The 13,784-nt window shown below is 35.1% G+C and overlaps 1 protein-coding gene across 1 annotated transcript; it reads right to left on the bottom strand.

Annotated features, from left to right (window-relative positions):
- Positions 1-1,044: 1,044 nt before the first annotated feature.
- On the bottom strand, positions 1,045-2,755 carry LOC145054624 (uncharacterized). Its single transcript, XM_079002857.1, has 4 exons — positions 2,207-2,755; positions 1,747-2,104; positions 1,248-1,642; positions 1,045-1,177 (listed from the first exon to the last, which is right to left on the bottom strand). Exons 1-4 carry the CDS (start codon positions 2,433-2,435, stop codon positions 1,170-1,172), a joined length of 990 nt encoding a protein of 329 aa, XP_078858983.1. The 5' UTR covers positions 2,436-2,755; the 3' UTR covers positions 1,045-1,169.
- Between the last annotated feature and the right edge of the window lie 11,029 nt (positions 2,756-13,784).

Genomic DNA, 13,784 nt, shown 5'->3' with positions numbered 1-13,784 from the left:
GTTGGTTTGAATAAAAAGTACAGTACAAGTGTTTAAAGCTGGGTGATAAATGAAGATTCTCCTAACACACACACACAGAAGTAAGTATTATTATTATTGTTAGCGATCAGATTTTTCTGTCACACGCGTGTGCCTTCTTTAAAGTTTCTGTCACGTAACTCCCCTTCCTCTTCCTTTTCCTTTCCCTTCCCACCAAACATTCAAATTCACTCTTTGGTGGTGGAATGTGGTGTATGTTTCCTTTTTCTTTTTTTCAGAAACTCAATAATTACATTTACGAATATGTAAAGATCGTATTTCAATTTAGAATCACAAAACCAAGATCATATTCCAATTTGCTCCAAAAACAGTGATTTGATTGATGCATATCCACTTGAAAAAGTTTTTAAACGTTTAGTTAATAAGGACAAACGTTTTTTGTTTATATTCTGTCAGTTTAAGCTTAGTGGGAAAGGATGGAATTTAAAGAAACCCATAATAATTTAACAAACACGTCCCATTGCTTTATGGAAATAAATATGTGGGTTGATTTAAAGAAACAAGTATTTTTGTTAATTAATCAGAACGTGAAATTGTAACAATTAATTCAGAATAATCGTTTTTAAAAGATTAGGAACCCGGATATTTATTTTTCAAACAAGCTCACATTTCAAGATTTCATATCTTGTGTTGTGACTGATGCTACAATACAATGATTTATTTGAACTATTATTATTGATTTGATTTGTGGGAAGATGATATAAATGGAATAAGTTTATATGTTAAATTTATATATATGATTCTGAGAGTACTGTACACAGTAAGGATTAAAAAAAAATCATTTTCGTATATTGTTTTTCTTTTTTGTCCTATTGATGTGTTTTTTTTTACCTTAGTTTCAGAGTGGAACAGAAGCAACCAGATAGAAAAACAAATAAAAAACCAAAAAGATGGTGAAGAAGATGTCAATCTACTTCTGCAAACATACAAAATATGCTGCAAAAATTTCAGAGTATTGATTGACCCCACATTATCAAAACAAGACAAAACCAACTAAAAAACTAATTAAATAAAAACACAGCAAAAGTTCTCATTACTTGACACTGTTTCAAGGTAACAACACACACATCGAAAAGCTAACCAACTACTATTGTTAACACTTCTTTAGCCTCTATTCAACAATCCGTCACTTATTTATCTGCAAAATAACAAAAAATAAATACATCACTAGCTATATCTTACAATCAAATTAAAAGCGGTGAAATTACCATTATGGGTCAGGAAAAAGTCATGGGCAGAACTTGGAATCGAAATTGAGAGTTGAGTCGTGGAAGAATCTTGGTTATTTTCGTCATTTGGTGGCCATTCATCAAAAAAATGATGCATGACTTTCTGTGGTTCATCTTTTCTCGCAATTTTCAACCCGATTTGATGATTATAATAACTACCCTGATCTTGATGTTGTTCGTGTTGATATTGCAAGTATCCATTTTGATGATAATCAGAAAAACTCGTTTGCTGCTTTAAGTGAGCCAATGATGAGTTGGGATTGTTCATAGCAAGTGGTTCCAATTGCCACGAATCACTACTCTTGATTGTTCCTGAAGATTCCGAGAAAAATGAATGCTCATCTATCTCCTCTTTCATCCCCACATAACTTTTTCTACATTCAAGAAAATGCATATAACATAATAAGATAAAAAGATAGGAAAGGAAAAAGTACAAGTGGTTAAAGCATGGTTCAAAAAAACATAAACACAAACAAACCTGTATGGGTTAGATTCCAACAGGAAGTGATCTTGAGACGACAAAACATTACTCCCCATAGATCTAGAATACGAAGAAAGTGGATGTGAATTGGGAGAAGGGTAGTTTGGGGATTTGGAAGAGATCATTGGAATAGGTGTTGGTGTTGGTGGTGTTTTGGAATTGGGATGAGTTGACAAGTTGACTTCCACAGGCTTTCTTGAACGGTTTCTGCCTCTATGCATGTGCCTTTCACAGTATTTGGAATCAGGGTAAGCTTCTTTAGAACATCGCCATTTTTTACCATCTGTTCTTCTACATCTTCCTGGCTCTGGATCTATCTTTCTTCCAAAACCCATTTGAAAACAGTTCCATCCAACTGCAAATCCGATCAAAAACCAAAAAAAGATTCAATCTTTATGCTCGTTCTTGATAATTACACACAAAAATCAAGAAACAGTAGAGAGAGAGAGATGTGTACTTGAAGGATGCGGTGGCTGGTGGTGGTGAAGGAGGAGCTTCGTAGAAGATTCGAGACTTTTCTTAATGGTGTAAAGAAGATCGGGAGGAATTGGCATACCGGAAATCATGTATTTGTAAACGAGTGCTTGGTGTTCGAGTTCTTGCCATTGACTTGCTGTGAATGGAAACCTGCCGCCATTGTTATTCCGTAGACTTCCACCACCACCACCACCTTCTGTACTCATCATCTTGAATCTGTTCTTTGGATAACAAACATAAAATGAAAGATGAAAACCCTTGGGATTTCTTGCTCTAAAAACTTCAAAAAGAGATGGAAAAATATAGGAGATGGGATGTGTTTGTGTGTGTGTGTGTTGTGCACTATATTATGACTGCAAAGACTGTTGCATCTGCTGCTGCAACTATGCTGCCTTTATGGCAGCTATTGTTTTTCTGACAAAATTTATACGGAAACCCATAATAATGAGTTCTAGAGAGAGAAAGAAAGGAGAGAGAGAGAGAGAAGTGTAAGAGAGTTGGTATCTGAACGCACAGGGTGCCAGACAAAAGTGGCAGTGAGCATGATCATGAGAGTAGTTTGTACGGTTTTTTGCACACTTTTACTTTTACTTTTTTCATCTTTCTTTTTCTCTCTTTGTAAGATAAGATGTAACTGAGTTGGGAACTCGTTTTTTTGACATTTTTCTTGTTTTTGGTCAATGATGAGTCTCCTCTGAAAGTAGTCTTTAATCCCTATCTAAACCATATCCCAAATGGTCCATGATATGGGAGTACATTATATTGGTGACTACTACGTTACAACCCATGAATGCTTTTAGGTCTTTTTGATAAAGTATTAAAGGTAGGGTGTTTGTTGTGTGATTTGTAGGCAAGAATGAGAGAAGATGTTACATTTAAAGGTGACACACAATAAGAGATTGAGTGAATAAGCATGCATGCCTCTTATCCGATTTGAAAAAAAAAAAAAGTCTTTATGGGTTTATATAATTACGGCTTCTGGATTAACCAACTCATGTTTGGTTTTACAAGCACCCTCACTTTACATTTTAATTTTTAGTAAAGACCATATGAGGCCTTTCTCTTAATGACATGTTGATCTTGGGTACTAATCAACTTCAAGTTGATTAAATGAAAAGTCTGTTGTCATCAAAATTTTCCATGAAGGGTATGGAGATCGTTGATGTGATCATTGGTATTAGGATTAAACGGTTTAACAAGGGTATTGATATGATGCAGACAAACTATGTTGAAAAAAATCTCAAAAAGTTTAATTATAGTGATTTTTCTTCCGTGAGTACTCCATGGATCCTAGTGTGGAGTTAGTGTCAAATGAAGGCAAGTCAATATCATCTCAATCGTTAGGTTGCTTGTTGTATGCCATGACAAGCACATACCTAACATCACTTGTGCAATCGGGAGCATGAGTAATAAGTCACAGAAAGAAAGTAAGTGTATAAAGAAATATAGAGTATGTGTATAAAGAGAGTAGAGGGAAAGAAGAAGAATAAGTATAAAAAATGAATAGAGAAAATAAAAGAATAAAAGAGAAGGAGAATGTGTATACAGAGAGAAAGTAGACAAAAATGTGAATAAATATAGAGAAGGTGAAGAATGAGAACGAGATTGAGTATCTTGTGAAAGTCTAATAACAACTTGAGTAGTTGTAAGTTCATTACTATTGTTATTAGAGTAATAGTTGGGTTGTGAATCATTAGTTGATAAATGAGTTTTGAAAAAAATTATACGCCGAAGAGCAAGGTTGTAGAACTCATTATTCGGTACCTGTTCGGCCGACTACCAAGTAGTCGTATTCGGTAATTAATGTAGAACTATTTTTAGGGAAATTATATATATATATATATATATATATATATATATATATATATATATATATATCAAAATCATAAGTTGATTGAAATATATAACAAAACTAGATACATGTGAATACATAAAAACTGAAAAACACATAATATTCTCACTTCGTAAATAATTACTGAAAATTTAAGATATATATATATATATATATATATATATATATATATATATAGTAATAATCACGTGTGTGTGTGTTAAATAATAAATCATTAAGTAAATTATACATATTAATCACCGAGTTGACCACACTTTACAACACTGCTCAGTTCAGTAAGGGGTTGATCGGGGAAGACTCGAGATTCTGTAACTCATATCGGTAAGAGGCCGAGTAGCAAGTACTCGGAGGAGTAATCTGTCAACTCGGCGAGTTTTGCAACATTGCCGGAGAGTGGTGTATTCTTATATCATCATTGTTATGTGTATCATTATTAATAATTACTGACTAAGCTCTTTGTGGTTTATCTTTTTTGTGATGTATGTTTTGTAGGTAAATTTATTTAAGGAAAGAAAGAAGAAGATATATTGTGATACCTGGCTCAGATCATTGTATTTAATTTTCTTTGAACCGATCATATTGATAACTACTTGTATTGGCTTGTTAATGTAAGGTGTATACCAATGTATGTGTATGTGTTTTATAAATAATAAATAAGAGTTTTTAGGTATATCTTGTATCATCGGCGTAGCCATATTTGTGCAAGAGTAGGCCTTGACCCACCCACACAAATTTAAAATCATGCATGTATATAGATGATATGTACGATATATATTTTTGTTAAATAAAAGGAATTATAAAAAAAATTAGGAATGTGATATGGTCTATTACATTCAAAACTTGGTATTTAGTAGAAGGGAATATATTAAACTTGGTATTTAGTAGAAAGGAATACATTGTTGCATATGTCGATTAGACTTCATTTTAAATTATTTTAACGATGTAAGAGAATATCATATGCAACTTAAATAAACAATTTAGTTTAGAATACATATATAGCAACATTTTGCTATCATTTGGAGAATTTTGTTACTCTTTCGTATTTTGTAAATTATTTTGCCTACCATAAAACAAAATTTTTGCTACGTCATTGCCTTGTATTAAAAGCCGAGTGTTATGACAAAGAATCTAAATTCTACATAACTCCACAGTTCATGATTTCTTATCAATGCCTTGAAAAGAAGTTATCCTTGAAGGGTTATCTCCGTAATCTGAATTGCGTGATACATAAACATAAAGTTAAAATATCAGATTGGAAAAGTGATCACAAAATCCTTCAAATTGATCCGAAAAAAACCTTTGAATTTCAAAACCTACGCTACAATGTTCCTTCCAAACCGTAACATCGATAATACCTCTTACATACATTACACACAAACCAACACAACAAAGTTTTGGGAGCGGATAAGAAACACGCGGACTAGAATTGGTTTCTAGTCGCACATATTTGATTATGTCTTTTATGAATAGTTGCCAAAACATGAATATTGAAATACCAAAACAAATAATATTTTCAAAGTTTAAAGTAAATGAAGTTTCCCATGTTTTCAGCATCAAAAGTTGGGTAAGTTATTTTTGTTGTGTTTCATATTTCATATTTTTACTGTATATCACACTAAAATTGGGAAAATGTGTAATGTTATATATATATATATATATATATATATATATATTCCCATACTCAACGAGTTTACGTATATATCTTGTTTTTGACTATGTAAATCATCTTTTCAAAGTTTCTCACAGGAAATGAAATTTGACCGGCAGTGGCCATACCGATCAACTGTTTAGATAAGAACGTAAATTTCAAAGGGCGTCGTGTGTCCAATCCATGGAAAAGAAGAAATGCACTTATTTGAATTTGGTTATTTATGAAACACGTAATAATATAATGTATTTTGAAGACAACAACAATCAAAATTTGCAAGACTTGCAAAATAAAATATTCCAAATTTTTTCTAGAGTAAATTACATTTTTTGTCACTATGGTTGGTATTCGTATGTACTTTTGATCCGAGTTTCAAAAAAATTGGTACGTATTGTTTTCATGATTTCAAAATGCTACACATTTGGTTTTTTTATTGTTACTTTCACTCTCATGCCGTTAGCCATCTTAATATGAAAATTTTACTCATATTTTGTCTTTTTCTAATTTGTTAACTATACCAGGTGTGAGACTCGTGTATTATATGAGTTTATTTAAAAAAAACTAAATACAAAATTCTTAACATTTGAAAAGTATGAATTTATAAGAAACGTGAGAAAATATTTAATTATAAAAATTAAAGTGTTTTTTTTCTCTTTTAATTTCAAACAAATAATTTAGATAAATAAATAAGGAAAATTAATGAATCTTTAATTTGGTAATTTTGAAATTAAAAAGAAAGTTTATTAATGAAATTGATATGCATTTATTATTGGATATACATATTATCTACAATTTAATAAAATGAAAAAACCATAAAATGACATGTGGATTAAAATTAATTTAAAATAACCCCAAAATAAATGTAGCAAAATAAATGAAAATGTAACATACGGCAAAAAGAACTTTATTTATTAGGGAGGATTCTTTAATACTATGTTTTAAATATCAAGGTCTCGTACACATCATCTAAATCCAACGCCCACCACCACATTCAAATATTTAACATAAAATCAAAACCAAATTGAAATCCAGACTTTCATGAGTAACATTAGTATTTGAATCCAATTTAACATCCCCCCTCAAGCAACTCTTTGGTCACAAAACCATCAGTCTCGACATTTTCCATGCTTTCACGGAAAGCAATAACAGCAGTTGGAACATATTTTAAATTTGTATCAACATTAAAACTGTCTCGGTAGCTTGAAAATTCCCTACCAAACCTTTGTCGGCCCCTGGACTCCACCTGTAACGCCCGCAGATCCGGGCTAGTCAATTTAGAGATGATAAGCGTCAAAAATGACTTTTTGATAAAAGATTATTTAGGATGAATAATATTAACTAAGTTATAGTATATGTTACAAGGATTCCGTACATATAAAGAACGCCGAAATCCGAGTTATAACGAAGAAGTTATGACCTGTCGAAGTTTCGCGACAGAACCGACACGACACAACGCGACGTAAATAATGAATTTACGTTAGAGAGATATTTGGCCTTAGCGATCTAAATGAAAGTCTTAGAATACGTTAAACCAAGAGCGTGCATAAAAAGAACGTCTAAATCTGACTTCGTATGAGGAAGTTATGATTTTTCGAAGTTTTAGCATTAGCAGTATGCAGCACGAAACTCGAGATTGAGGTCGAGTGATATTTAGCCAAAACTTTCTATATGAGAATTAAAGATCTCATCAATAGTAGTCCAACGATAAAAAGACAGACGAAAACGGAGTTCAGATGAAGGAGTTATGAATTTCGATCGGAGTTTTCCTGTCCCGGCCTATTAAAAATAATATATTAATAATATATTAAAATTAAAGTCAAAGTTAGCCAACGAAGTCTAAATGAAAGTTGTAGATCTTGTTTTTACCTACGCGTGGATATAAAGAACGTCGAAAACGGAGTTCGTATGTGAAAGTTATGAATTTCTGAAGTTCGGGGCGCGAAACCCCAAAACTGTCAGAACTCACGAGGTGAATAGTTGATGGACGTCTTCCAGGTCAAGTGGCCATGACGAACACAATGAAGTATCGAGTTCACGAGGTGAATATTAGAAACTCACGAGGTGGGTCAGTTCACGAGGTGAATATTAAAAACTCACGAGGTGAACTCAGAAAAATTCACCTTATAAATAGAAATCAGGGTCAGCCGAGTTTGGTTGCTCATCTCTTACTCTCCCACTCCCGATACTCTCTCTAAGCCCTATTTTAACCCCCCGAAGCCCCGGTATCATTCCCGAGACCCGAAGCTAGTCCCGAAGCCCGAAGATCCCGAGAAGTGAGATTTCCGAGCCGAAGCTCTGCCCGCGAGAAGCCCGGTTTTGTGAAGATCTTCCAGATCTACCGAAGAATACTACTTCTACAAGCAGTAGTGCTGTCCGATCATCTTCTGATCAAGTGAGTGTGTAGTCACTTTCTTCTAACACATAAATATGAAGTATTTGCTTTGAAATACGTGTTATGTGTATATATATTGTTGTTTATTTGGAGTGAGAGTATAGCCCCTTTCATAAACACGATAATAATACAAGTATTTTTGAATGTATTAAGTATATTGTTGTTTATATGTGTGGGTGTGTAGTTACTTTCTTCTACCGCATAGATATGAAGTATTTGCTATGAAATACGTGCTATGTGTTTATACATTGTTTGCTTATTTGAGATGAGTGTGGAATGGATGTTTTATATAGTTTTTAAATGAGTTAAACTGTATATGTATTTTATATCTACAAATATGTTGGGTAGAACATGGGTAGATGAGATAGCTGGTATGTGATAAAATGAGGAGGTATGAAAGATGATTAAAAATGATATTGGCAGATGCACCAATTGGAAAATGTCATAAAACTAGCAGATGCGCTCAAGAATAATATCGGTAGATGCACCAAGTAGTGAATGTCGTAATCCTGGCAGATGCGCTTACAGGATAATGTCGACAGATGCGCCGAATAGAGATTTTCATAATACTAGCAGATGTGTTTATAGGATAATCCTGGCAGATGCGCGTGTAGGATAATGTCGGCAGATGCGCCTAAAAGAGAATGTCATAAACCTGGCAGTCACGCCTCATAATGTATGACGTAATCATGGTAGAGGCGCTTAAATGATGATGTTGGTAGATGCGCCTTATGTAGCAATAGATTTCGTGCCAATTCCTTAGGTCAATCCTTAGGAATGAATGAATGACGAGTAGTTGAATTCTTAGGGTAACATCCTAAGAAATAAAGGATGATAATGAGGATGGGTAATTGGGTTGATTGCTTGATGGTTGAATATAATAATTATATTATTGTGGGTCGAAAACCCTATATGCTCACCAGGCTCCCAATCCCGACCCACTCAGTTTTCTTTGCATTACAGGTAATGACACAAAAGTATAAGTCGGTGGACTTGACGAGAGATTTTGGATTAATAGATTAGTAGTTATAAATGACTGTTGTAAGGTCTATGTTGTTCTGTTTATGCTTTTGGTCTATATTGAACATGACATCCCGAGATTTTGTTATATAATGAAAATACGTTTCTTTAATGAAATGTTTTGATAAACTCTTATCATGTTTTGTTTTGGGAACAAATTCCGCAACTATTTTCTATAAAAAGATTACTCTGATTTTAAAAACAAAGCATAAGCAAATCGGTCTTCTTTGGCTGTGAAATTAGGGATGTCACACCACCCCATGCATGGCATAGTTGTGTCATGAGCTTGATCTACAGAGACTTTCACATCAACACCCGCACATGCAATAAGCTTAAGCTACATAAAAACAACTCCAGAGTTAACGAAAAACTGCAAGGATGATAAAAAAAAGAATCCTCAAGATTTATTACGAAGTATTAAAAATAACAAAAATGAATTTGGATCATGAATTGAAAAAAACCTTTAAGTATGTTATGTATAGGATTATAGGAAGGTCCATTTGTATAATCTACTCTAAATCTGTTTAGGCTGATTGATTCTGAAGGCTTACATGACAGGTGGTGTGGAGGAGGCAACGGTGGATGAAGGAGTGGAATGGAAAGTAGCAAATGGATGCAATCAGACTTGAAGTTCATCTTTAACAAGGGTACAATAGTGGCCTTGAGGCAGGACACATCGGAGAGGTTGTGGCTCGTGATAATAGGCGTTGGGTAAAACACCCCCTCCTTGTATGAGCTATTTGAAATAATAAATTTTTATTAATTAAAAAATAACTTTAAGTAAATTTGCAGGGTCGGTGATAGGCAGGAGCAATATGGGCATGTGCACAGGCCCATTTCCTACTTTCTGCTAACCGAATAACAAAATCATCAATTCATCATCGTCTTGGACCCTGTAACATCCCAAAAATTCGACCCAAAAATTTCATTTTTTAAAGGTACTAAACCCATAACCCAAAACATAATCATTTTCAAAATTCATATCTATGTACTGAACCATATCATGCAATCCAAAACAAGTCATAAAAAAATATTATCAGAGTACAAGTCCCCCAAAATCTATACTGCGGAAAATCATAGTATGATACGATGCGATCATGCTGACCCCTTTCCCTTCAAGCTGGAAGTACCTGAAACACAAACTGAAACTGTAAACATAAAGCCTAGTGAGTTCCCCCATCATACCACATACAAAAACAAACATACTGATGAGCATATATGGGTGCTCGACCCACCCTACTGAGCATATCTAGTTGCTCTACCTACCCCTCGGTCTATTACAACTGGATACCGAGTCTATTTCACCCCTACCACCACCACATAATATCATAAGCAGTTTGTCACAGAAACATCAACAAATACTGGCTTACCAGACAATTATCATAAAGACAATTATCTTACTATATCATAACTAGTGGGCCAACCTTGGTGCCTTCGACCCATGAATTCTATGAAGGGACACTCACCTCATAATCGAAAGTCAACTACAGTGCTCACTCTATCTGCTACACCGGGCTACTCCACACCTAGGTAATCATGCAATGCAACCCTTAGATGTACCCTCATAATCGAGAGCTGACCAAAAAGTCAACATCTAGGGTTAATGGTCAACTTTCCTTATTACTATGTCTTCACGTCGTGAGAGTCAACTCGACTCGGACCTACTCAGTGAGTCAACTCAGCCTCACTCACCACATGGTTACAGATCGGGAAAAATGTTATGCTCACGTCGTGAGACCTTATGCCTCATGTCGTGAGACCTTATGCCTTACGTCGTGGGGTTTGAGAACACGGGTCAAATGGTCAATGATCCTACTCACGATGTAACCACTATGGCTCACATCGTGAGCCTCTTCTAAGTGCAAAAATTAAGATATAATACCTCAAGGGCTTGGATGCTACAATTCTCCCCCACTTGAATCAGACTTCGTCCTCGAAGTCCACTGCTATGAATAACTCGGGGTAATGCTCCCTCATGTCGTCTTTTGGCTCCCACATCTATTCCAAGCCCTTATGGTGTTGCCACTGTGTCACACCATCGAACCAGACGACAGAAACGTCTGAGGGCTCGTATGACTATAACTTGAAATATCATCACAATGAATATACATGAAACATAACACAATCATCACCAAATATTACATATTACAACTGATATTGTTCACATCAAGTAGTTTGTCTTAGATTACATATCCCAAAATATTAATTGTATGATGATTGACATTACACACAAAAAAAATCCCTACACTTGAAGATTCCCCTGCTTAAGGATTCCCTGAGAATACAAGTTATTTTGAAAACGGTCAACATATATGATGTTGGTGAGTTCATAAGCATGTTTGAATGAAAGATTTTGTATTATTTGTAAAACCCAGAAAATCCGATATTTTCTGTAAAAAGTCTGAAAAATGATGTAATAGTCAAGTATAAATGCATGTGTGAATTCCATTCTAAAGTATGTTTAGATATGCAATCTAGAAATTCTTTGCACTCTTTCTGTTGTAAGCAGAAGGTAATTGAATAATAGTGTTTCCCCAGAAAATCAGTTTTTTTCTGATTATAAAAGTATTGTGGTCTTAAACCCTAAGACCATGTATTGATGTATTATATGATTTGTATTGCCATGATTTGTATTCTGATTTTCGTAATGTTATGATGATAAAGATCTTTATGTGAGTCGTTATAACCATGCTTGATAGGGACTAATTCGCATGTCTTGACATTTTCCAAACCCCGGTTTGTTGAAGTTAAGGTTTGTCACCCTAGACTGGCCCAGTCTAAATGTAGCGAACAACTCAGGCGTGGGGGAGTCACCCCTATATAGATCTATACACAAACTCTCACTCTCCCTCCAGGATACTCTGGTTATAACTACAAGCTACGATCATACACTCAGTGGTGTCAACCGACATGTCTCACTAGATCCCAATTGTTAATACATGATTATTTGATTTTGCACAATATATAATGTATATGAATTTAGATTCTTGCACATGCCAATTAAGTATTAATGTGAATGGACGAAGCCCATCCAACATGTATAAGGAAAAATGTGGAACATTAGACATGTAAGTTATTTCCAGGATCGTTAAGTATGCAAAAGGACACTTAAAGCCATTAAGCATATAATGAATAGTCTAAGCCCACTTAACATGTAAATGGACCACTAAGGCCCAATAAACATGTAAAGGATAATTTCGGCCCATTAAGCATGTATATAGGTCACTAAGGCCCAATAGACATGTAATGGATGAATTGGGCCCAATAAACATGAAAATGGATCACGAAGGCCCAATAAACATGTTTATGAGTATTAGGCCCAATAGTTGTACCGGTGTTGTAATTCTGTTTGTTTGTTATAACATGATTCGTTTTAGTTGATGTGTTTACCGAAAATAATGTAAATAAACCAACATTTTATTATCATGATATTCTTAATCTATTACATCATAAGTTTACAATTTAGGCTTATTCTAGTAAAACTTACACTTTATGTGTCTCGTTGTTTCCATGGTTTGGTCTTTGAGGCATCTTTTTGTCATGGAACAGAGAGATGATGAGTATATGTTGCATTCCTAGGTTAGAATGCCACTGACTCGGCAAATCGATTTTTGTATCTAAGTGATTCCATGTTTCAACATAAAAAGTGAAACACATAGCAGATAACAATGTCATGAATAAACATAGAGCATTTCCATTCATAATAATCATTTTTAATACATGAAAATTTTCCAGAAGGCATACAGTACATCGGGAAACATATAATCCGACAGCATGACGACCCTATGAGTAGTGTAATCACTTAAACATAAGGTCGATAGTACATAAAGTAGCATACATTAAAAGATACATAATACTAGTGAGAGACACGGCTGGTCCTAGTCATGTTGGGATGTTCCAGGGGATGGTGCTGAGAAAGTGGATGCTCCCTGAAGGCGAGCCACCTGTCGCTCCGTGTCTCGAAGTCGGGCCTCCAACATCACCTGCCTCATGTGGAATTTCCAGATAACCTCCCGCGTTTCGCATCTGATGCATCTGGTCAACAGTGCTTTGAGCCAGATCGCCACTATCCCTCAATCGTCTCACCATGACCAGAAGTGCTCGATCAGCTGGTCCTCCATCCCTCAGGTCATAGAACTCTCTTTCCATACCAAACGGGGGTCGTTGTCCCTGCTGTCTGCTCCACTTCAAAATATCGATACCCCAGGGAGGTGTAGGGCCACTAGGGCCCATTTGGTGAGTTGACACCCTCATTGGGAATGGTGGATTGATGACTACGGACTCCGCGTCCGAATCATCATCGTTGTTGTTACTAGACTCTTCTCCTCCAACATCCACCACGGGTTCTGCAGGTCCATCTTCGATTTCTTCTTCCTGTTCTTCCTCTTCCTCGGGGTCCTCTTCAGGTTCCTTGTAACGTTCCAATTTTCAAGACTAAAAATTTCTTTTATAAAACATTACTTAAAACACATTTATCAATCCATAACATAATCAGAGTATTAATTCCAAAACATATTTTCATTATCAGAGTAGAACATTCCTAGGCTGTCTAATCTATGGTGTGTGCCATGCGATCACCCCTAGCTCTTCCCTCCGCTACCGGAAGTACCTGAAACTAAAACTGAAAACCGTAAGCATGAAGCTTA

This window comes from Lactuca serriola, chromosome 5, assembly GCF_051521515.1.
Source record: "Lactuca serriola cultivar US96UC23 chromosome 5, Lser_US96UC23_V15, whole genome shotgun sequence".
NCBI classification, from domain to species: domain Eukaryota; kingdom Viridiplantae; phylum Streptophyta; class Magnoliopsida; order Asterales; family Asteraceae; genus Lactuca; species Lactuca serriola.
Note: the sequence above shows the minus strand (reverse complement) of the source record. Positions and strands in the feature narration are given on the sequence as shown.

Bases quoted from the DNA above. Each gene is read 5' to 3' on its own strand.
- LOC145054624 (XM_079002857.1), bottom strand. From the start codon at position 2,435: ATGATGAGTACAGAAGGTGGTGGTGGTGGTGGAAGTCTACGGAATAAC. The intron at 2,105-2,206 runs GTACACATCTCT...TCGGATTTGCAG, and splicing joins CCAGCCACCGCATCCTTCAA to TTGGATGGAACTGTTTTCAA. The intron at 1,643-1,746 runs GTTTGTTTGTGT...TCTTGAATGTAG, and splicing joins TTGGAATCTAACCCATACAG to AAAAAGTTATGTGGGGATGA.